The following is a 24465-nucleotide window of genomic DNA, read 5'->3' as shown; positions in this document are numbered from 1 at the left end:
TGAGCTGTCAACAAAAGGAAGTTGTTCTTTATTCCAGAAATAGACCTTAGAAAGTAACAAGCGTGGTGCTAAGGAGACAGAAGCAGGGCGGGCTTGCTTATACACTGCCTACCGTGGCACCCGCTCACCCTGACTGAACTGCTTTGCAAACAGAGAGGCATTTTCGAATAACCCTTTTAAAATGGTATTCAGAGTTGAACTTTGTACCTCTGTGCACCCAAAAGAGGCTGCTCCACAACACAACGTCACCAGGTGTCGTAAATCATTTTACTGGAAAAAATGATGCTTTGAGTGCCAAAGCAGAACCCTATTTTCAATGAGTTTAGTAGACCGTGTCCTGAGAGCACTCTGCTCAGGGGGGACCTGGCAGGCCGTGCACGTGTCGGGAGTGGTCAGGCAGAGTGCACCGGGGTCCCACAGTGCTTGTGCCATAAGTCGATGGCCTTGCTCACGATTGCGTCCGAGCTGTCCTGGGGAATCTGTGGACAAGCAAACCAGTCTCTGTGAAATTTCAGGGTTTATAACTTCATCATGTCCCTTATTCACTATGGCACAGCACTTAATTCCCACCGGAGTCTCCACTACTTGCCAGAGAGTATCGTATAAAAGGCTGCTGCCAGGATCTTTGTTTCACGGGCCACCTGAGGACACACTAAGGAGCTCTTGACAGACCGCCTGGGTTTAAAACCTGCCTTGCCCACCGTGTGCCCCTGGGCAGGTTACCAAAGCTGCCCGAGTTCACATCCCATCTCCACAATGGGGCAAATGACAGCCTCACTTCCTAGGGCTGTTTAGGATTACATGGGAGAATCCATGAGAAATACTTAGTATGGGCCCTGGCACTGTTAGCCACCAATACAATGCTGATGATTCATTTACTCATCACACGTTCACTTAGTACTTACTATTTACTAAGCCACTATTCAAATGTCAATAGTGACCAATTTAAAAAAAAAAGAATAGACCTGGGGTCCAGTGAAATTCATCCAGATTCATTCATCCATGAATCTCTTCTACCTCTCGCCTGGTTAAGTTTATTTATTCTAAGATACACAGAGATTCATTTAGACCTTTTCCAACACGCACTAAGTATATACTTAAGCACATTAACAAACCCAACTGGGATTCAACCAGAGACAGTAACAGTAATGAAAAGGCTTACAAGCCCCCCTCCCCCCCCAAAAACCATCAAGCTTCCTTTCCACTAAAAAGGATTATTCAGCCTCACATGACAGACCTCACCTCTTCCTTTTCTCAACAAGCCTTCTGAGAGTCACATCAGGGGAGGAGACTCTAGTCTTCAGTGCACATGACAACGGTCTCACTGCTCAGACCATCATCCCCCAAAGAGAGAATGCAAACTGTAATCCACAGACCAACTTTAAGCTAAACTTTTCCAAGGGGAAAAAGTATTTCTTATAATGTAAAAATATCAGAGAAAGAATGTGACGCAATAAAAAAATCTGGCTTCCCAAACGACTTCCTTTCTAGATTCAAAATCAAATTGGAAAAAAGCATACTTACATTTTCCAGAAACTTTGTTATCTTCTCTGCACTGTTCAGAGCCATTACTTTTATTTTAAAGGTTAATAAAATTTCCACAGCTACAAAAACTAAGATCTTACAGGATCCACTTACAACTTTATCCCAAACCCTATAAAAACAAAAAGATACAATAAAATCATTTGAGTGTGAAATTTATGTTTAGCTAAACATCTCAAATTACAATATTAAACCAAATTACTTCTTTTAAGTATAAACTTCAGAGAAAAGCTATAATGAAATAATCATCAAAAAGACAACAAAATAAATCAGCCATTTGAAACTTATTTCAGACACAATTAGCACTGGAAGGGAAGAAGGAATAATCACTAAAAGGTACTTGCTCTGCAAGGGATCTATGAAACACCCATTCCCTAATGTTTTAAAACTGACATTTTAGGAAAAGGAAGTCGGTTTTTTTTTTAATGTTTATTATTTAATTTTTTGAGAGAGAGACAGAGACAGAGTGCGAGCAGGGGTGGGGCAGAGAGAGGAGGAGACAGAATCCAGAGCAGGCTCCAGGCTCTGAGCTGTCAGCACAGAGCCCGACATGGGACTCAAACTCATAAACCGTGAGATCATGACCTGAGCCGAAGTTGGACACTTAACCGACTGAACCGCCCGGGTGCCCCTAGGGAAGGAAAGTCTTAAACCAAAGTTTGGATTTCACTAATATTGTGTAATGCTAATATAATCATTAAATACTAAGGAAAACAAAAGCATCATTTGAAATGAGATTGGTGCAATGGTTCCAGTGGTTCAAATTCCTAAAACTTCTCTAAGAGCTTAAGGAGCTAGTTATTCATCTCAACCACTCTAAACACAATTATTCTGGTAATTCTTCAAGCTGGTGTTACACTCTGTGTGCTTAGTCACGTACTGTCTTGTGATGTCCTCTGTATGTCACCTCCCCTCCCAACCACCTCACACGGTCTTTGAGCGGGAAGGCCCAGGGCTCTGAACTACTGGCAGCACGTATCTGAGCTGAATGAGAACGGAGTTTGAGTCTTAGCTCTCCGCCTGCCTTCACCTACTTTAAAGATGCCATGATGGAACTAAGAAACAGGAAGGTTTGCTTGGGATTAGGATCCCCCACATTTCTGGCAAAGGAAAGCCTATATCCATATAAACTCCTAGAGACGGTTTCAGATGTGAATAACTTACAGCATCTAGCATATTGAGGGCCTTCAAGTTTTCTAATGTTACATTCTAATATTTCCAGCATTAACATCAATTTGTATTCATATTAGATTAATATTACTAACGTTCTAGTATCTCTAACTGTATACATAATAAGTAGAATCAAGTGTTGCTCTGTGGTCTGCCAGAGAAGTTCGCTTCAAACTGTGGTATTGTTCTAAAGCAAATTCATACTTTGAAGGCTGATCGTGTGAAAAACCAGGACGCTTCTCTGACTCCAAGCCTTCAGAACATCCATGAAATACTTGCCTCTGTAAACTGGATTCGGGCAAGCACCCTGCGAAGCACCTCTTGAACCAGAGATCATAAGGAAGTTTGGACAGCGCAGAACACGTCTTCAGATGACTCAGCAGTCGGCTATCTTCCAGATTCAAGTATTGTTCAAAAGCCTTTGGCTAGTGATTAAAGAGGAAGAGAGATTACTCGTTTCCTGTGACATAACATTACCCAATCTTACAGCCTGTGGTGAATAAAATGTACCTGCTGACTGCAAGTAAGTGCTAGAAAACAAAATTTCAGACTCATCCAAGTCATTAGTGACGCAGGTTTCCCAGGTCAGCACCATCAGAGCAATCAACAATCTGGGGCTCAGGGGTTTTCCGGGTTGTTACCCTAATGCTAACGGCACTAATAAGGTTCAACTGAAGGTCAAAGTCCAAAGCAAAATTCAATTGTTCTGGGGAACTAAGAGCGGCCCATGACACTCCTGGCTGCTCTAGAGTAGATGATATACTCAGGAAAAAGGGGGAAGGGGAAAGGGTAAGACCAGAGAAACAGAGCGGGACCAAAGCGGGGAGACGGGGTTTGGAAAAATTAGACCAAAAGAGCTGGATGTGAAACGGGCCCACCCGTCCCTGGCCACACCGATGCCGACCATGCTGAGCACTGCTGTGCACCATGCCAAAGACACTCCTAAAAGAGACGTCCACAGGAGGAACTCTGTACCCCACGTGCAGGAGAACTCTCAGGAGGCAGAGAAATAACGGGAAGGGGATGAAGAGCCTAGATTCTATCTGGTAGCCTCTCCCACTGAAGGTTAAGCAGCAGCCAATTCTAGGAGCTGGGAGAGCTAACAAAGCTGGCTCCCAGACCAGCCAAATCCACCTTGCACGAGCCGCGGCATTTAGAGTCCACTTGGCCAAGAATGGAGCCTGGGGGTCAAACTCTGCCAACTCTGAAGTCTGTATTCCCTAGCCAAAAAAAAACCCAAAAAAACCAACCACATCCCATATCACCTGAGCAAATATAAATGTTTATTTTCCTAAATATCTGCATCTCAGCCAAAGAAGTAATTCATATCCCTTACCATGTTCACTACAGCAAACACTACGCTACATACAGGGAACAGAGTAAAAGAAAACATGAAGCCCCTGCCTCCAAGGAGCTTGCAGTCTGCTTGAGACAAACATGTAATAAAGCTATCATGGGGTAAGCACAGGATGCTGGACACGTCGAGGTGGGAATCCTAACCCAGCTTTTAGAAGCCATCAACAGTCTCCCAGAAAGGGGACATGTGAGTTGGCTTATAAAGAATGACAGGAGCTAACCAGGCAAAGAGAGGCCCACATATTAATATGGGGCCCAATTTTCTCCTCTCTCAGGGGATCTCGAATTTTTTCTGTTTAACCAACTTTCCTACACGACCTAATAATTCCTGGAGCTTCTCAAGAACACTACACACAACTCCCCCAAAGCCAGAAGCTTTTCTCCAAAGTACAAGTCAAAGGACTCTTGTCCTCGCCTTTCACCTCTAAAATCCTATTCTAGAATTTTCATTGGTTCTGCCAATGGAATGTTTTTTCACAAACATGGATGAAAACACATATATCATGCACTTATATGTTACGTCCCATAGCAAAGAAACTCTCATCTAAAAGACAGTACAAATAATAGATAGGGAGGAGTGAAAATTTTAAACCATTACCTTTTTCCCTTACCACAGTGTAAGCTCACTAAGGGCAGAGACTGTGTATCTATTTTATTCACTGCTAGTTCTCTGGTACCTAGAACATTACTCAGCATTGTAAGCACTCAACATAGAATTGTGAGTAAATGAGTATCATGAATTAAATGAAATGCTGAAATACATTAATCAACATCTTTTTTTGAGAGAGAGAGAATACGAATGAATGAATGGGGAGGGGCAGAGAGAGAGGGAGACACAGAATCCAAAGCAGATTCCAGGCTCTGAGCTGTCAGCACAGAGCCCGATGCGGGGCTCAAACCCATGAACCACAAGATCATGATGTGAGCCAAAGCCGGACACTTAACCCACTGAGCCACCCAGACGTCCCTGTCAACATGTTGATAATCACTCAATGTACATCTTTTTGCCAGTCTTATTAAGTTTTTCTAAACATTTTTTCTTGATTTATAATATGTTCATTATAAGAAATCTCGAAAATACGGTAAAGAATAACGAAGAATATAAAGATCACTTATACTCGCTACTGATAATGTACAGATCGTACAGCATCCAACCGTTTTCCTGTCCCTCCCAGCTTGTGCGCACACGCACCTGCACACCCTCTGGCTTAAAAAGCACAGCAATGGCAATGAAAGGAAACCCACTTACTTTAATGACTACACACAATTAAGTCTGAGATGGCTTACAGACAGTCTGCTCTGAAAAGAGATTAACGAGGGAGGCCATCCACATCACAGGATGGTTTCTCTTCTCCCTGCTGGAGAGACCCTGTCAAAGAGCAGAAATTCCTAAAGCTTGTAGAGAGAGGAGTGGCTGTGATGTAAGCCTATGAATCAGAATACTGCAACATAATCAATGTGTCATCACCAGATCGAGTCTTGTCTTCTGATGCCAAAAACCCATCACTGCCCATTGCATATGCATTTCGCTAGAATTACAAACCAAGCTGTGCTTTGTGATAACCACTTTAGTTGGTAACAAAAACCTGATGATGATAGGAAAGATTATAAAAATTCTCCTTTAACAAAATCCAGGAAGAAGAGGTCGACTAACCATAGTAATGCAAATTTTAAGGTAGACCAAACAGTTTAAATAAAGAGAAAAGTTCAAGTGAATGAGTAAATCAAACAGCAACGCAAAGGAAATTTAACTTTTCTTACACATTCTGAAGAACTTAAAAAAAAAAGCTTCATAACAATTTAAAACTATGTGCTGGGTACTATAAACATACATATTAAAATAAACCTCTCTTTTGAAAATGAAGAAATCAACTTAGGAGGCATTAAGTATCTTGCTGATTTAAAATTCATTTCTAAAAAGCAAAAAGAGTTCAAGCATAGCCAGAGCACTTTTGAAACAGAACAACAATATGAGGGAGTTTACCCTACCAGGTACCAAAACATACTAGGAAGCTATATTAAATGACTCATATGGTGTGGGCCCAGGAATAGACATATAGCTTGAGGGGGGAAAAAAAAGTCTAGAAAGAGATATAAGTATATATGAAAATCCAGTATATAATAAAGGTGGCATTTCAGATCTGTGAAAAATAAGAATGAACTGACACTGTAAATGGTAGGCAGTTCTGTTTCCTAATTGTTTAACTTTGGGCAAGGTACTTAACTGCTCTGTGCTTCAGTTTCCTCACCCATAAAAACAAAGATGTGCGTTAAAATTAAGTTTTCATTAATAAAGCAAACTTCCTGGCATGAAGCACAGTCTTAATAACTGTCAAACAGAAAGAGGAAGTGGAAAAAGGTTTACTGCAGTTAACAACCAATAAACAAAGTCAAATCTGAGTCTGATGTCAAGCACGAAGATAAATCCCTTCACAAATTAAAGGACTAAATTTTAAAAGGTTTAACAGACACATAGACCAAAGGAGTAGAATAGAGAACCCAGAACTGGGCCCACAAATGTATGGCCAACTATTCTTTGACAAAGCAGGAAAGAGTATCCAATGGAAAAAAAGACAGTCTCTTTAGCAAATGGTGTGCTGAGGGAACTGGATACCAACATGCAGAAGAATGAAACTGAACCACTTTCTTACACGATACACAAAAATAAACTCAAAATGGATTAAAGACCCGAATGTGAGACAGGAAACCATCAAAACCCTAGAGAAGAAAACAGGCAACAACCTCTTTGACCTCGGCCACAGCAATTTCTTACTTGACACATCTCCAAAGACAAGGGAATTAAAAGCAAAAATGAACTATTGGGACCTTATCAAGATAAAAAGCTTCTGCACAGCAAAGGAAACAACAAAACTAAAAGGCAACTGACAGAATGGGAGCAGATATTTGCAAATGACATATGGGATAAAGGGTTAGTATCCAAAATCTATACGGAACTTATCAAACTCCACACCCAAAAAACAAATAATCCAGTGAAGAAATGGGCAGAAGACATGAACAGACACTTCTCCAAAGAAGACATCCAGATGCCCAACAGACGCATGAAAAGGTGCTCATCACTCATCATCAGGGAAATACAAATCAAAACCACAATGAGATACCACCTCATACCAGTCAGAATGGCTAACATTAACAACTCAGGCAACAGTGTGGCGAGGATGTGAAGAAAGAGGAATCCTTTTGCACTGCTGGTGGGAATGCAAACTGGTGCAGTCACTCTGGAAAACAGTGCGGAAGTTCCTCAAAAAATTAAAAATAGATCTGCCCCTATGACCCAGTAATATCACTACTAGGAATTTACCCAAAGGATACAGGAATGCTGATGTATAAGGGCATTTGTACCCCAATGTTTATAGCAACACTTTCAACAATAGCCAAACTATGGAAAGAGCCTAAATGACCATCAACTGATGAATGGATAAAGAACATGTGGTTTATATACACAATGGAATACTACTTGGCAATGAGAAAGAATGAAATCCTGACATTTGCAACAAGGTGGATGGAACTGGAGGGTATTATGCTGAGTGAAATAAGTCAGGCAGAGAAGGACAGATACAGTATGTTTTCACTCATATGTGGTCCTGAGAAACAGAAGACCATGGGGGAAGGAGTAAAAAAAAAAACAGTTACAAACAGAGAGGGAGGGAGAGAAACCATAAGAGACTCTTAAATACAGAGAAAAAACTGAGGATGGGGTGGGGGAGAGGGAAAAATGGGTGATGGGCACTGAGGAGGGCACTTGTTGGAATCAGCACTGGGTGTTGTATGTAAGTGATTAACCATGGGAATCTATCCCCAATACCAAGAGCACACTGTATACACTGTATGTTAACCAACGTGACAATAAACTATATTTAAAAAATAAAATAAAATAAAATAAAATATAAATTAAATATAAATTAAATAAATAAATAAATAAATAAATAAATAAATATTTTTAGGGGTGTCTGGGTGGCTCGGTCGGTTAAGCATCTGGTTAAGCATCTGATTCTTGATTTCGGCTCAGGTGATCTCCTGATTCATGGGATCGAGCCCCGCATCCAGCTCAGTGCTAACAGTGGGGAACTTGCTTGGGATTCTCTCTCCCTCTCTCTGCCCCTCCCCTGCTCATGCTCTCTCTCAAAATAAATAAATAAATTTAAATAAATAAATATTTTTAAAAGTTAGAGCAAAGTTTTTTAAAAATCTGTTTTTCAGGAGTGCCTGGGTGGCATCCAACTCCTGATTTTGGCTCAGGTCATGATCCCAGGGTCATGGGATCGAGCCCTGCATCAGGCTTCATGCTGGGCATGGAATCCCCTTCAGATCCTCTCTCTCCCTCTGCCCCTCACTCCCACTGGCACATACCCTCTCTCTCTCTCTCTAAACAAAGCATGCTTTCTCCCTCTCTCTCTCTCTAAAAAAATAAACAAAAATTTCAAAATAAAACCTGTGTTTTAATCTTGGAATTAGAAAGGGCTTCCTAAATAAGAAAAAGCAAAAGAAAAATATCGACAGATCCAATTGTATCAACACTGAAAAATCTCTGTATGACAGGGAGAAAATATTGTCAACATATGTAACAAGGGATAAATATGCAGAGCATATCAATAACTCTTACAAATTAAAAAGAAAGATGCAAACAAAATAGAAAGGTGGACAAATACAAGTGGCCAATAAGCATATGCAAAGCTGCCCAGCCTCACTAGAAAATGAGGATATGTAAATTAAAATGGGAGACCATGTTCACTATCAGATTAACAAAAATTTAAGAAACTGATACCATCAGGTATTGGCAATGGAGTGGAAAACAGAAAATCTTCTAATCTGTTGTGGGAAGCAAAATTGATATGCCTTCTGGGTGAGCAACCTGGCAATTAAAAAATTTAAATACATCTTTCAACCGAGCAATCCCTTTATAGGTGCCTGACCTACAAAAACATATATGTTTAAAGGATCATATACAAGGGCATGCTGACTGTCAACACAGAACTGTTATATTAAAATATGGCAAATTCTTAACAGGCAATAATATCACATTTTTAAGAGGAAAAAAAAAAAGGTGGTTCTGGATGAGTGGCTCTCAACCCTAGCCATACTCGAGAATCACCTGCTGCTTTTTAAAACATAGAATTCTGAGCCCCACCCACCCCCAGAGATTCGGACTTAATTGGTTTGGGTGGAGGAAAGGCACTGGTAAGTTTTTAAAAGCTCCCAGGTGGCGCTAATAGGAAGTCAAGGCTGAACACTACCGATCTGCCCTTAAGTGGAAAAGTATTCCAAGACATTAAGTCAAAAAAAAAAAAAAAAAAAATTGTTGCACCATATGAACAATGTTATAATATTTATGTATTTTTTAAAGTTATACATGTAATAAATACATGAATCATTACATGGACATATGTGTATATATTTGTGTACATGTGTGTGCATGGATGCATTCCATCCATCCTAATGTACATAAGATAGTATAGAATATATACACTGAGCTAATGACAATATTTACTTCTTAGAAAGTAGGGGATAAGGAGGTGTCGGTACAGATCTTTGGGAACACTGGATTTATCCAGATTGTTTAATACTTCAAGAATGTACTTATTACTTGTGTTATCAAAAATAAAGAATTCTGGGGGGTGCCTGGGTGGCTCAGTCAGTTAAGCATTCGACTTTGGGTCAGGTCATGATCTCATGGCTCGTCAGTTCAAGCCTCGCGTCCGGCTCTCTGCTGACATCTTGGAGCCTGGAGCCTGCTTCAGATTCTGTCTCCCTCTCTCTCTATCCCTCCCCCACTTGCATGCGCACTCTCTCTCTCTAAAATAAGTACACGTTAAAAAAAAATAAAGAATTTTTTAAACATAAACTAGCAAAATGCTACTGAATTTGCTCCAATACGAAATAAGAAAAGCTAATGAAATCATGGTAGAATCTGGATCTCTTGATTTAATTAGGCAGCCAACATTATGCTTCCCTCACCGTGTTTGAATTATTTTTATTGAAATCATACTAAGTCAATTAAATTTTAAAATTCTGAAAATCAAATTTTACTTAACCGAAATCTAGAAAATACTCTTGTAACAGTGCTCTACAAAGCTGAAGGATCTTGCCAACTGCCCCAGTAACTGTTGTAGTTAGCTCAGTTATCCTCGGGGCTCAGTCAGCCTCCATCAGCGCCCCCTCATCGGGCCCTGCAGCCACTATCACGGTCACTGATTTCAAAAGAATTTTCTAATGGAACAAGTCACTGATTTAAGAAAAAGACATTCGTGCAACACCCAGTGCTCATCCCAACAAGTGCCCTCTTCAACAGCCATCACCCACTTTCCCCTCCCCCACTCGCCATCAACCCTCAGTTTGTTCTCAGTATGGAAACCAATTTGACAATAAATTATATATATAAAAAAAAAAGAAAGAAAGACACTCATTTTTATAAATGAGAGAAATAAAGGAAAAAACTAGAAAAAGAGCATGGCAAAGAGCCACTGGCTTATGCTGACAGAGCAAGTGGCCGTAGTTCTCCGGACTTGCGGGTCAGAGCACAGCCGCCAGCAGGCCGCCTGTCACATCCAGTCACCTTTCCTTCTTCAGTAACAGGATCCTGTTTCCACAGGAGATCGCAATGTGATCCCAGCCTCTGCTGCAGACAGAGGTGGCCGGGTGCCGTGGTCCTGCCACTAACAGAGGTGCAGAAGCAAAGTCTGTCCAAGGAAGACAGACGAGACTGGCTGTCCCTTCCACTCCTTCCCTTTGGTCTTTGCCCTTCCCTTTCTACCATCTTAGGTCATAGATGTCATGGCTGTCACTCTAGCATCCATCTGTGAACAGAGGAGGAAGAAGGGTCACACCTAAGAATGCCAGACCAAAAGGACAGGAGCCTGGGTCCCCGCAGACATCATGGCACTATGGCACCCGCTCTGGACTGCCTTCCCTCTAGACTTCTGGTTACAGCAGAGAAAAAGATAAAGCTTCTGTTATCTAGGCTATCCGTTATATGCAGCCAAACATAAACCTTAAGTAACAGAGAGGCAATCCTAGATAAATCCAGTATATTCTAGCCCAGGATAAGAAATACAAAAGAGCAGAGGTTGCAAACTATGGCCTGCAGCAGGCCAGATGCACCGCGACCATTCTTTCATGCACTGTCAATGGCTGCTTCTGTGCAACAACACCAGAGCTGAGTGTTTGCAACAGAGACAGACACAGAGACCATCTGGAAATAGTTACTGTTGACCTTTTACGGAAAACAGTTTGTAGGGAGCCCGCTCATAATTGCAGCAGCACCAGGAAGTAAGGCTATGTCCCTAGTACCACTGTCCACCGCTACCCTCAAGAGAAAGAAAAGCATCCCTCACCAGCTGGGGTAAAGACTCCCGGTACTTGTTATTTAATTGGTTCACAAAGCATCGGATGATCCAGTAACAGTCGACGCTGTCCTCCACCATCTCTTCCACGGCTTTGGCAATGGCAAGAAATACTTCATCTTCTGGCTCCTGAAAGATTAGTAATAAATCTCTGGTTAAAGGGCGGAAGCCAGCAGAAGAGAGGAATACATATTTCTTTGATGAAAATGAAACCTTACCCCCTAACTTTTGAAGAGGCGGCATTAATAAATCAAAGTGGAACTGAAAAGCACATGGTCCATGACTAAACAGAAGACTAAGGCGGAGATAAGGTTGGGTAACCAGAGAAATTTATTTGGATCAGTGGTGCTCATGACTGCCCAAGTTTCAGATTAAGCACTCAGAGATCTTCCACTTTCTAACGTTTAAGGTCATCAGAGAAAACATAAATCATAAGCAAAGTGCTGGCTCTCTCCACCCAAAAATATTCTCAGGGCTAGAAAAGAATTTCTTCCAAAAGGATGTGATAAATATCATAAACAGTAACCGGATACATCTGTTAATACAGTAATTTGCAAAAATCAGATGACTCCAAAAAGACTAATAAAGCATTTTCTTTATTGGAAAGCATTCATACATACCTTTAGAATTTTGTTCTGTCTTTAAGCAGCTAATAAGTTAAAATGTCCCTAGAATCAGAATTTTAGGAATGAGAAAAATGGTATTTCTCAAACATTGTGTCAATACTCAAAATATGAACATAAACCTTCAAGTAAATTTAAACAAGGTAATCTTATAAAAACTAGAATCTACTAAAACCTATTTTGTTTTCAAACACCATATCGTACACAAAATTATGTTTTCATCTAGGATTTAACAGCCAAGGATTTTAGTGTTAAAAACAAACTAAAAAGCATCTTTCTATTCCTCTTAAAAGCTCCAAGTTAAATCAAAATTCCCATTTTGTTTTTTTTATGAACTAAGCTCTATGCTTTATTTGGATTTTATTAGTCCCCCCCCCCCCCCCCCACCAATATCCTTTTTTCCATTCCAGGATTTTTTTTTATTTGCATCCAAATTAGCATCTAGTGCAACAATGATTTCAGGAGTAGATTCCTTAATGCCCCTTACCCATTTAGCCCATCCCCCCTCCCACAACCCCTCCAGCAACCCTCTGTTTGTTCTCCACATTTACGAGTTTTGTCCCCCTCCCTGTTTTTATATTATTTTTGCTTCCCTTCCCTTGTGTTCATCTGTTCTGTGTCTTAAAGTCCTCACATGAGTGAAGTCATATATTTGTCTTTCTCTAATTTTTCTTAGCATAATACCCTCCAGTTCCATCCATGTAGTTGCAAAAGGCAAGATTTCATTCTTTTTGCTCTCCAAGTAATACTCCATCGTGTATGTATGCCACATCTTCTTTATCCATTCATCCGTCGATGGACATTTGGGCTCTTTCCATACTTTGGCTATTGTCGATAGTGCTGCTATAAACATGGGGGTACATGTGTCCCTTCGAAACAGCATACCTGTATCCCTTGGATAAATGCCTAGTAGTGCAATTGCTGGGTCGTAGGTTGGTTCTATTTTTAGTTTTTTGAGGAACCTCCATACTGTTTTCCAGAGTGGCTGCACCAGCTTGCATTGCCACCAACAATGCAAAAGAGATCCTCTTTCTCCACACCCTCACCAACATCTGTTGTTGCTTGAGTTGTTCATGTTAGCCATTCTGACAGGTGTAAGGTGGTATCTCATTGTGGTTTTGATTTGTATTTCCCCGATGATGAGTGATGTGGAACATTTTTTCATGTGTCAATTGGCCATCTGGATGCCTTCTTTGGAGAAGTGTCTATTCATGTCTTCTGCTCATTTCTTCACTGGATTATGTGTTTTTTTTGGGTGTTGAGTTTCATAAGTTCTGTATAGATTTTGGATACTAACCCTTTATCTGATATGTTGTTTGCAAATATCTTCTCCCATTCTGTCAGTTGCCTTTTAGTTTTGCTAATTGTTTCCTTTACAGTGCAGAAGCTTTTTATTTGATGAGGTCCCAGTAGTTCATTTTTGCTTTTGTTTCCCTTGCCTCCAGAGACGTGTTAAGAAGTTGCTGTGGCCAAGATCAAAGAGGTTTTTGCCTGTTTTCGCCTCGAGGATTTTGATGGCTTCCTGTCTTATGTTGAGTGAGGTCTTTCACCCATTTTGAGTTTATTTTTGTGTATGATGTAAGAAAGTGGTCCAGGTTCATTCTTCTGCATGTCTCTGTCCAGTTTTCCCAGCACCACTTGCTGAAGTGGAATATCTTTATTCCATCAGATATTCTTTCCTGCTTTGTCAAAGATAACTTGGCCATATGTTTGTGGGCCCATTTCTGTGTTCTCTATTCTGTTCCCTTGATCTGAGTGTCTGTTCTTGTGCCAGTACCATACTGTCTTGATGATTACAGCTTTGTAGTATAGCTTGAAGTCTGGGATTGTGATGCCTCCTGCTTTGGTTTTCTTCTTCAAGATTGCTTTGGCTATTCGTGGTCAAAATTCCTATTTTAATAAAAGCATTTCATTTTAGGTCTCCTTTCAACTCCTTAATATTCTAGAAAATGTCAAGAGTAAGAGAATCACAGAAAATAACATTTTCTTAACATTTAATTAATGTCAGAGGAAGAGAAAGAAGAAGGGAGACTCCATTCCCAGACTCCCTTCCCAGACTCCCTTCCCAGACTCCCACCCAATACTGGAACTCTGCCGGGGGCTCCCGAATGTGGCAGCTCACTGGCTCCAGGATGGTCTGAGAGGCCAGGGAGGAGGACCAATGTCCTCGACCGTGTTCCCAGGCCTGTGTCGAGCACTGTCACGCACTCTGCTATACAGGAATACTAAACAGGCTGCGTGGGGCTCAATGACTGGGGAGATGTGGGGGCAGAGCCAACACCAACACTTTGAGGTCACACTTGCCACAGGCCGCAGTAGAGGTGTCGGCTTGGAGCACGGACCAGCTGAGTAGGGATGAGACGCATCACTTAGGTTTCTTGAACTAATAGATAGTCTAACCTCATTTAATATATAATTTAAGAACTTGCAGAGAACTATCCACTTCGCTTTGTCAGAGGTAAGCAAAGTTTAAAGACGTTTGTTAAGAGTTCCAATTATTTTCAGTTCTCTCTTGATAAACTTAACAAAAGTGGACAACAACCTAAGCTCTATCCGTGGGAACCACATCATTAACTTCAAAAAGAATGAATAAGTCAAAACTCTCAAAGTGCTATACTGACTGGTAGGCTGTAAACTGCAATGAAAAAAATAAGCTTGGGCGGGGGGGGGGTGGCCTGGGTGGCTTAGTCAGTTGAGTGTCTGACTTCGGCTCAGGTCATGATCTCGCAGTCCGTGAGTTCGAGCCCCGTGTCGGGCTCTGTGCTGACAGCTCAGAGCCCGGAGCCTGCTTCAGATTCTGTGTCTCCCTCTCTCTGCTCCTCCTGTGCTCGTGCGCTCTCTCTCTCTCCCTCCATCCCTCTCTCTCCCTCTCTCTCTCTCAAGAATAAACATTAAAAAAAATAATTAAAAAAAATAATAAGCTTTGGGGCACCTGGGTGGCTTAGTCAGTTGAGTGTCTGACTTCAGCTCAGGTCATGATCTCACGGTTCGTAGGTTGGAGCCCTGTGTCAGGCTCTGTGCTGACAGCTCAGAGCCTGGAACCTGCTTCAGATTCTGTGTCTCCCTCTCTCTGCTCCTCCTGTGCTCGTGCGCTCTCTCTCTCTCCCTCCATCCCTCTCTCTCTCAAGAATAAACATTAAAAAAAATAATTAAAAAAAATAATAAGCTTTGGGGCACCTGGGTGGCTTAAGTCGGTTGAGCATCTGACTCTGGATTTTGGCTCTGGTCATGATCTCATGGTTCATGAGTTCAAGTCCCTCATCGGGCTTGCACTGATGGTGTCAGACTGCTCGGGAGTCTCTCTCTCTGTGCCTCCCCTACGTGTGCACACGCATAGGCATGCACCCTTTCCTCTCAAAAATAAATAAACTTAAAAAAATGTTTTATTGAAGAGCACAGCTTGCAGGCAAATCCCGATTGTGAGCAGTGTTTTAGCCACATACAGACACAAAAAGTTAAAACGCCGAAAATGAACTTCGAACTGCATTAAAATAGCCAAAGCCCAAGAGTTATCATCATTCCTTTGCCTGAACTTCTCCTCTTGACGAACAGCAAGCAGCCCAAGTAACTGGAGTAAAGGTTTGTCGAAGATGGAAGTTTAAAAAGCAGGTTGGGGCCTCCAGGCGAGGGCCAAGAGGTAGCTGGCAGTGCTGGTTCCGAGACGAACAAGCAGATCAGTAAGTGTACCAAGGGGGACCGGAGCCTTTCATATTCGCAACTGTCAGACAAGGAACTCGCACACACAGGAGGGTGAAGGCTAGAGGCACTCGTGGTACTGGACTGGAACCAGAGGGATCAGTGTGAACGGGGGCATCCAACACCCAGAGCCAGACACACAAACACACCTGGGTGTGTGTGAATGGGTGTGGATGATTCTATATATTTAGAGAAGGTGCACATGTGTCCCAGCTCTGTCTACGGACAGGACCTAGAAGCCACCACACACCAGCAACAACACGAGAACATCCGCTGCCCTGTAAAACCACACTTGATTCAACACGGAAACAGCTGATTTGGGGCTTGGGTAGAGACAATACAAGATGGGTTGGGAATATTTTTTGTGTCGGAAAGTACAGAAATGCTCAAAACGATGGGAACTTATCATAAAGACAGAGGAGTCGATCTGAAGGGGCTCCCACTGGCCTAATCTGAGACAAGCTGAACATCAAGTAAATAATAGGAGTAATGGATTACAGGCCATTGAATAAAAGAGGAAACCATAAATTCATTCTGGCATAAATAAATAAATGAGGGAGAAGGGAAAACCCTTCCTTATAAAAGAATGCCAATTAATAAACGCAGAAGAAAAAAGCAGTTAGAAAATCACCATCTGGCAACCAGCACAGTAAAAGTTACCTCAGGCAGGAATCATTAGTGCATGGACATTGACTTGGTCTCAAAGCATCTCCTCACAAATGACTTCTTAGTTACAAAAGGAAAAATAATAATCTTACTTTGAAGAAAAAGGGCCGACACCACTTTAACCAACTGGTCAAAGTTAGCGGCAACAGTAATTAAGTATCATTCTTCTGCAGTATTCCTGCCAAAAATTCATAATCGAATTTTAATCATGAGGAAACAACAAATGAACCCAAACTAAGACACGCTCTACTGCCCAGTACTCTTCAAATGTGTCAAGGTCATCACAGACAGACCAAGGAACTTTTTCCAGATGAAAGGAGACGAAGATGTGGCAATAGATGCCACCTGTGAGCCCACACTGTATTCTAGACCCAGAAAAGGAAAGCAGCAGGACATTCAGTAAGGTTTACAGATTCATGGTATTTTATCAACGATAATTTTATGGGTTTGATAATTATATAAGATGAAACATCTGGTGACACTAGGTAAAAGTACATGGGAACACTATACTATTTTTGCCAGTTTTTCTATTTCTAAAATGGTTTTTAAATGAAGAGTTAAAACACTTAAAATATTTTTTAAATCATCGACAAAGGTTAAAACTAGTGGGTGAAAGTTTGGTAAGAAAGTCTGATAAGTTCTGAACAAAACTTTTTGTTGGTTGGTGATACAGGGCATTATTGGGACAACTAGTCAAATGTGAATGGAGTCTGAAGATCAGATCTTAATACTGTATCAATGTAAACTTCTTGTTTTCAATGATTATACTATGGTTATCCTATACTGTGGTGACCTAGGGGAATGTTATTTTCTTTAGGAAGTATATACTGAAGGAATTTCAAGTAATGGAATATCATGTCTGCATCTTATTTTCATATGGTTTAGAAGAAAATATGTATACGTAACACAGGGAAAACAACAAAGCAAACATGGTAAGATATTAATGATGGAGAAACTTGGGTAAGGAGTATATAGGAATTCTTAGTATTCTTGCAAGTTTGCAATTATTTCAAAATAAAATGTATTTTAAAAAATTAGATTGAGTAGGAATGTGCAGGGCCACGAACGCCAGGGAAAGATGTATTGCTTTTATTTCCCAGAGAGAGGAGAGCCACTGAGAGTTTCTAAGGTAAAATATGATGTAGTCAAATGCTAGCAGGATGGGACAGTCTAGACTTGAACTAAGTGTTAAACAAAAGTACCACTAACCAGTGGAAAGGAAGGACTTCGAGGCAACTTTCCAGACTCCAGCTGGTACATGCGGAGATAGACTTCAACCTGAGGCGTGGCCTCAGTGACACAGCGAACGACTTTCAGGGCGTGAAGGACGTCACAGTACTGCTCCTTGCGGTACAACATCACCTGGGCATGGGACTCATGGTGTGGAGGCAGGATCCCTATATGGAGACAGAGGGGGGGAAAGAAAGTGCAAAAACACTGAGATGCAAATCCAAATCCCCCCTTTATTGGAGAGAATCAAGTGAGAAGCTGCCCATTACAATCAGACTAGAATCACACAGATATTTAGTTACCATACAGATTCTGTTTTAGAAATTCTCTCTATAAAGCAATCTTAAATTTTAAGTACTATCATTATTTCAATGGTACCTGCATCATTGATATTTAAGAGAAATGCAATGGCATCATAAAGCCCTTGAATAAGTGTGCCACTTAAACTCACGATAACCACATCGTGATCAATTAATTACATCAAGATGATGTAATTAAATGTATGGTTGTCAGCCCGGGGCCACCCTCGGCTCCTACGGACCGGTCTCCAGTTGTTGCATGTTGCTCCTGCTATGCACTGAACTGCTTCCCCCAAAATGCAGATGTTAAAGCTCCGACCCCAGTGTGGCTAAATGTGGAGACAGCGCCTAGAAGCAGATTAAGGTTAAATGAGGCTGTAAGGGTGGACTGCAATCCAACAGAGCTCGGGCCCTTACAAGAGAAGGAAGCGACACCATTTGCTGTCTCTCTCTCTGCCATGTGGGGACAGATCGGGATGGTGGCCATCTACAAGCCAAGTGAGGCCTCACCAAGAACCAAACCAGCCAGCACCTTGATCTTGGATTTCTCAGTCTCCAGAACTGAGAGAACATAAACTGTTGTTTAAGCAGCCCGGTCTGTGGTATTTAGTTATGGCTGCCCTAGCCAACCATACAGGCCCCTCATCTCAGGACCAGCACCAACTTATCAAATCCTTCTCTTCCCCGATGATCAAAACTTGCTCACAAAGTAGCCTAGCTTGGGGACCACAGAAATCTCTGATTTTCACTGATGAGACCACCTTACATCATATTCTGATGCCATTTTATGCTCACTGGCTCATTTAAACATGCCTACCTATGAGGTTTGGGGGCAAAAACCATCTTTTTTACAAACAAATGGCATGGAAAAAGCAGAGTGGGAGGAGCACCGGACAGGCCTTCAGCAAAAACATAGTTTCTAGTCCCACGTGTGAGAACAGCAGGACTCTCAAAATGTCTCTCTGCGAACTTGTTTCCTCAGCTGTCAGAGGTGGGAAATGGGAGGGGTAAGCATCTCACCGAGCGTCCTCTGCACAACACGAGCCCTAAAAGCTCGCGTGGAAAGAAGGATGCCAGGGTCAAACAGGTTTGTAAAACGCTGACAATGAATTTTCAAGGCTCTAAATTCTGCTATAAAAAAAAAAAACGTATTTATTCCGGCCTCATTAAATGTAACAAGACTGTACAGGAACATGGACTCTGGAGTCCAAGTTCCTGGGTTTGAACTCTAGCTCTACAATTACGTGGCTGGACGGCTGTCGGCCACTTACTCAATCTCCCCTTAGAGAAGGCTGAGCTTCTCCATCTGAAAAATGAGACTAATAATATGTGTCATACAGTTGCTGTAATGGATAAAAAATTATATAAAGTGCTTCGAAAGTACACAACACATACTAAGCCAGCGTTAAGTGTTAGCGTACATCTGATAAGGATCACTCTTTTAGTAGAAAACACCACAGATACAGTATGCTAAAGAACAGTCTGGAAAACAAAAGGTGGGTGAGCGCAAGAGACTTTAGCTAACATGACGCAATGTTAACATCTAACTCGCTTCAATGTTCTTTGTCCTGACAGAAAGCTTTACCTACCTTAGCTTTGGAGTTCCGTACCAGGCTTCCGCAAAAGCCAAGGGAATACACTAACATGTCTGACTCCCAATGTCCTAACTAACTCCTCCATGTCCTCCAAATCTGGGCTAATAAAGATTAAACAGCTGTAATTACTCCCTCCTCATACTACCTGAGGCAGCACAGTGCCTCCCATGTTCAACCTCAAAGAGCTAGTTCTAAAGTTCGGACAGTTCCCTGAAATGGTATCAGCAGGCCTGACAAGGTCCCTGAGTAATCAACCCCTGTTCTAGGAAGAGTCAGCCTGTCTCCTTACACGGCATGGCGGCTCCAAATCTCCAGTGTCTTTACCACAAAAATAACAACGAAGACTTACCTGGTAAAGACAAGTGGGGAAAACAGGGGTGACGAACAAGCCTAGACACTCTCGACGTGTCACAAAGCGCAACTGTACGTCTGCCACCCAATCCACTGGTGTTAGTAACTGATAAGACACATAGTATTTCCCAGCAGAAAGAGTGTCAGCATCCCTGGAAGGCATTTATCTTGATGGCCACTGGAAACACCAAGATTTAAGAACAAAGGCTCAAGATGTAAGAAACACTAAAATAGTTGATACCTGCTCTCTGGGCAGTAACCGCACTGTCACCCACCAGACATACGAGAGCTCAAAGACTGTCGGGACGCACGACAAAGCAAGGCATTCCACTTTCTAGAATGGACTGTGCTTGCTCGCTGCCTCCACATTACATAATCAGACTTAGGACAGCAGATGTCTCAAGTCCTGCAAATACAGTACATTTTGGAAAGAGAACGGGGCCGACAGTCTACCTTACCTTCAAACGGGCTCCACCAACCTAAGTTCGAATCCTAGCTCTGCCACGTACAGACTAGAAGGCCCCAGGCAAGGGATTTAGCCTCGCAGTCTTTTTTCCCCATCTGCAAAACTGGGATATTAATACCTACCTCACAGGAGAATTTGGCGAGTACTCGAATTGTTTGTTTGTTTAAGGAAGAAAGAAAAGGAGGATGGCAACGGACAGGTATTATAAGCATCAGCAGGCCCAGCAGAAATCGAGGAAAAAACACTTGGCTCAAAAGGCCAGTCACCTGTGGCCCCTAATACACTTTTTCTCCCAGGGAAACTGAGCAGGCGCATTTCTCCTTCTCCTTCAGCCACTCGTCACTGGAATGTATCCATTTATGCTTCTAGGAAGTAAAAACGCCTCCATTTCTTTCTGACTCTGCTAGCACTCATCAGGAAGTTAGACCCCCTAGAGCTGGGAACCACAGAAATAACCAATTGAGAGCCACAACCTAGGAGTTAATTTAATTTAGCTCAGTAACCTCATTTTACAGGTGCGAGAGCTGAGGCCTAGCCGGGGTCTTCCTCAGGTTCACCCAGTTGACAGTGAAGCCCAGGCCAGCTCTTGCTCCAGTCCAATGCTCTCCCCGCACCTTGTTTCAGGAACACACCTTCCTTCCTCTTCTATTATTACTGACGCCCGGAGAGTAATATTTAACGTACCGCTACTGAAATCACCTTCTTAAAGGCTTTCACAGTGAGCAATAATTCAGTCTCCTGACAGTAGGCCCAATATGCAGCAAAGGGCCTAGAAGAATCCTCTCTTTCCTGACTGATAAGAATGACAAACATCCCATCACTCAACATTTTTGAAGATAAATCTTCCAACTCTTGAGTCTCATACCTAGAAGCACCTTCCATACCAACGCACGGTACATGGACGGGAGAGGGAATCTCTGACTAAAAGTACAAAGTTTCTCGATATCTAGAGGAAGAAACAAAGAACAATTGGTTAGAAACTTTTTATGCTGACGACACGAAAGTGCATTTTGGTTTTTTGTTTGTTTAATTCAAGTGCAGTAAGACACTTCTCCAGAGGATGTCTAGTAAGTCAGTAAATCTAGAAAAGGCAACACTGGTCTGATTTCTAGCCCGGGTGTTTCACCAACTGGCTACTTGAAAACAATCAGTGCTTCACAGCCTAGGAGATGCATGTTGCATACATTACTACGTTCCCTGTGTCACATTAGCAGTAGTCACTATTTACAGAATTTCATTTAATCCACACTGCAAGCTTGTTGGGTAGTTATTGTTTTAAAGCTGCAGAAACTGAAGCCCCAAGCAGTTAAGTGACTTTAGTTAGCAGAGCTAGTGAATGGCATGGTCAGCCCTTAGATCCCCACATTCTCCAATAAACCACACTCAACTGTCCTGAGCCTCAATTCCCTGTGCTCGTCAAATTCCAGCCATGCTTAAAACACAAAGATCAGGAGGGAAATGGTTTTGAAATTTTAGAAGCATTCTATGCATATAAAGTACTATTTTTACCTATGGTTCAGTTTATTTTACTTTAGTCAGCAGAACAGACCTTATTATTACTACAAAGCAACTAAGATGTCAACACATAATGTAGTCTCACAGTATTTGCATCGGAGAAAAATCGTCTGGAGAGTTACGAATTTACCCAGAAGCTATGATAACAGCTCTGAAAACAGAGGAAATATATGGGTCTAATATGAGAAAAAATACCACAGCCTTCTTAACAGTCCTCTCAAAGACATCCGACTCAGCCTCAGCAAATAGAAGCTTGAAAAATCCATAACCTCTCCCAAAATACACATTTACCTGTCATCCTATCACTAAAAGATACAGCAGGTAACAAATACTTCTGAATGTCTTTTAAGATACCACTTCTTTCAGGACAGCTGGGACGACTAAAACCCAATAACCTCAATCTAACTTGTAAAACTCACCGAGCCGGTCATCTTTTAGGAGAATCTCCAATGATTTCTTTTCTTCAACTCCACGAAACCCCACTTTCTCATAATACACTGAACGGAAGTTTCTCTGAGAGTCCTCAGTCATGTTTCATTCTTGGAGAGAGAAAGAGTAGGGAGAGGGAAAGAGTGAGATTACAAACAAGAGACTGGACAATTTGGGAACTTTTCCAATGATTTTCTCAAACTTCCCCCACGGATTCAATATACTAAAATAAACTGGCTGCCTTTGCATAGGACTCAACATTATCTATTTTTTTAATGTTTATTCATTTATTTTGAGAGAGAGAGAAACGGAGGGGCAGAGAGAGACAGAGACAGACAGACAGACAGACAGACAGACAGAGAATCCCAAGCAGGCTCCACGCTGTCAGCACAGAGATGAACAGGGCTGGATCTCACAAACCATGAGATCATGACCTGATCTGAAATCAAGAGTCACTTAAATACTGAGCCACCCAGGCGCCCCTAAATGTCTCATTTTAAACAACGAACACCACCTCACCTATGTTCCTTGGCCAAAAACCAGGACATAAAACTAAAGTCCTCTGAGCTGCTAAAATAGATTTCACAAGGTGCATGCACTAAGGCTCCTACTTTACTTATGGGAGTTCCTGGCCATTATACACGTTCAAAGAAAAGAGGGAAAAAAAAACAAAACAAAACACTAGTGAAATACGAGGACAAGATGTCATACAAAAGGGGTTACCAAACAGTCTCCACTAGGAATTGTTTTTGTTTTTACAAATATTATGCATTAAAAAAATGAAACTATATTCTAAAATGCAGGCAATGTGTCTTTAGGTAGGATTCTGGGTGATTTCCTTTCTTTTGCTTTGCCATATTTTCAAATGGGCATTCTGTGAAATGAAAAACTAAACTATAAAAAAAGTAAAAACAACAACAACAAAACAAGCTTCTCACTTAGTTTTCCTTTAAACACAATCCTATCAAATGCAGTTATCGAAATCAGAGCCCACAAGAGACGAACAGCACTGAATTGTAAACCAGAAGGGGGGCAGGAGTGAAGCCTATTAATAAACGATGCCACAGAACTGAAGACAGAATAACGACTTAAAATCTGGCATTGGGACTCAAAAAGTTCAGCGGTGTCAGGTTCTTTCACAATAACGTTCATAGGACTGACTGCAAGACATCGGGGGGGGAAAGGTGAGATTAGGTTGGCATTTTAAGAATAAAAAGGATGTAAGGCATTTTTCAGAAAGTATTGCACTGCCTGAAATCAAATACTTAAAATGTCAGTGCAAAAAGGAGTCTAATCCTCAGGTTTTAGAAATCCTGACAAGTCCCCAGCGAGGAAGGGAGGGTTGAGTTCCAGACAAGCCAAGGTCTTCCTTATCGAAAACTCTGCACCCCTTCGGTCTCAGGAAAGGTAAAGATTCGTTAAAAAGGAGAAATTCTAAAGGGTTCTGAGCTTTGGGGACCACACGTTTTAAACAAAAACAAAAACGAAACAAAAAACAAAAATTCCAGGGTGGCTCAGTGGGTAAGCATCAGACTTTGGCTCAGGTCGTGATCTCGCGGTTTGTGAGTTCGAGCCCCTCGTTGGGCTCTGTGCTGACAGTTCTGAGCCTGAAGCCTGCTTCTGATTCTGTGCCTTCCTATCTCTCTGCTCCTCCCGTGTTCATGCTCGCTCTCTCTCTCAAAAATAAATAAGCATTAAAAAAAATAAAAAAAAAAAATTCCAAAGCACTAAAACGCCAAATGAGTTCGGGGATTTCTTTAAAAGCAGCAAACAGCTGCAGGGCGGTGCGGTGCCCGTTACCTACACACACGATTCTCAGATTGCACTACGATGGCTACAGGTCCTCCCGGAGGAAAATCCTGTAATTTACACGCCGGCCCCTGAGCGTCCACCTGAGGAAAAGTCAACACACCCTGCTCCACGACCCCAGGTCCCACTCTCCCTGTTATGCTTCACCTCTAGCAGTGGAAACCACACCCGGGTTGAGACTAAGTGGTCCGGGGGGAGGCGGCGGAAACCAGGCCCAGCGCGCTGACCGGCCGGCGGGCAGGGGAGGCGACGTGAAGGCCGCCGAGGGGACGGGCGCGCCCGAGGGCGGACCCCGGGGCGGAGGGAGGCTACGGGCCACCTGCGCCCGGTTAGCCAGCGCCCCGTCGCCCCCGCCGTCGC

General features: G+C 42.1%; 1 protein-coding gene across 2 annotated transcripts; it reads right to left on the bottom strand.

The window, feature by feature from the left end:
- On the bottom strand, positions 1–24465 carry LOC122219555 (TBC1 domain family member 7). 2 transcript variants are annotated; one of them, XM_042937882.1, is made up of 8 exons: positions 24253–24465; positions 22287–22406; positions 21218–21298; positions 17621–17808; positions 11418–11555; positions 2992–3137; positions 1525–1654; positions 1–479 (listed from the first exon to the last, which is right to left on the bottom strand). In XM_042937882.1, exons 2-8 carry the CDS (start codon positions 22396–22398, stop codon positions 393–395), a joined length of 882 nt encoding a protein of 293 aa, XP_042793816.1. In that variant the 5' UTR covers positions 22399–22406; positions 24253–24465; the 3' UTR covers positions 1–392. The 2 variants fall into 2 exon arrangements, with proteins under 2 accessions (XP_042793816.1, XP_042793817.1); XM_042937883.1 differs by lacking the exon at positions 21218–21298.

This window comes from Panthera leo, chromosome B2 (assembly GCF_018350215.1).
Source record: "Panthera leo isolate Ple1 chromosome B2, P.leo_Ple1_pat1.1, whole genome shotgun sequence".
NCBI lineage: Eukaryota > Metazoa > Chordata > Mammalia > Carnivora > Felidae > Panthera > Panthera leo.
The sequence above is the reverse complement of the archived record's forward strand: the minus strand, read 5'-3'. Positions and strand labels throughout refer to the sequence as shown.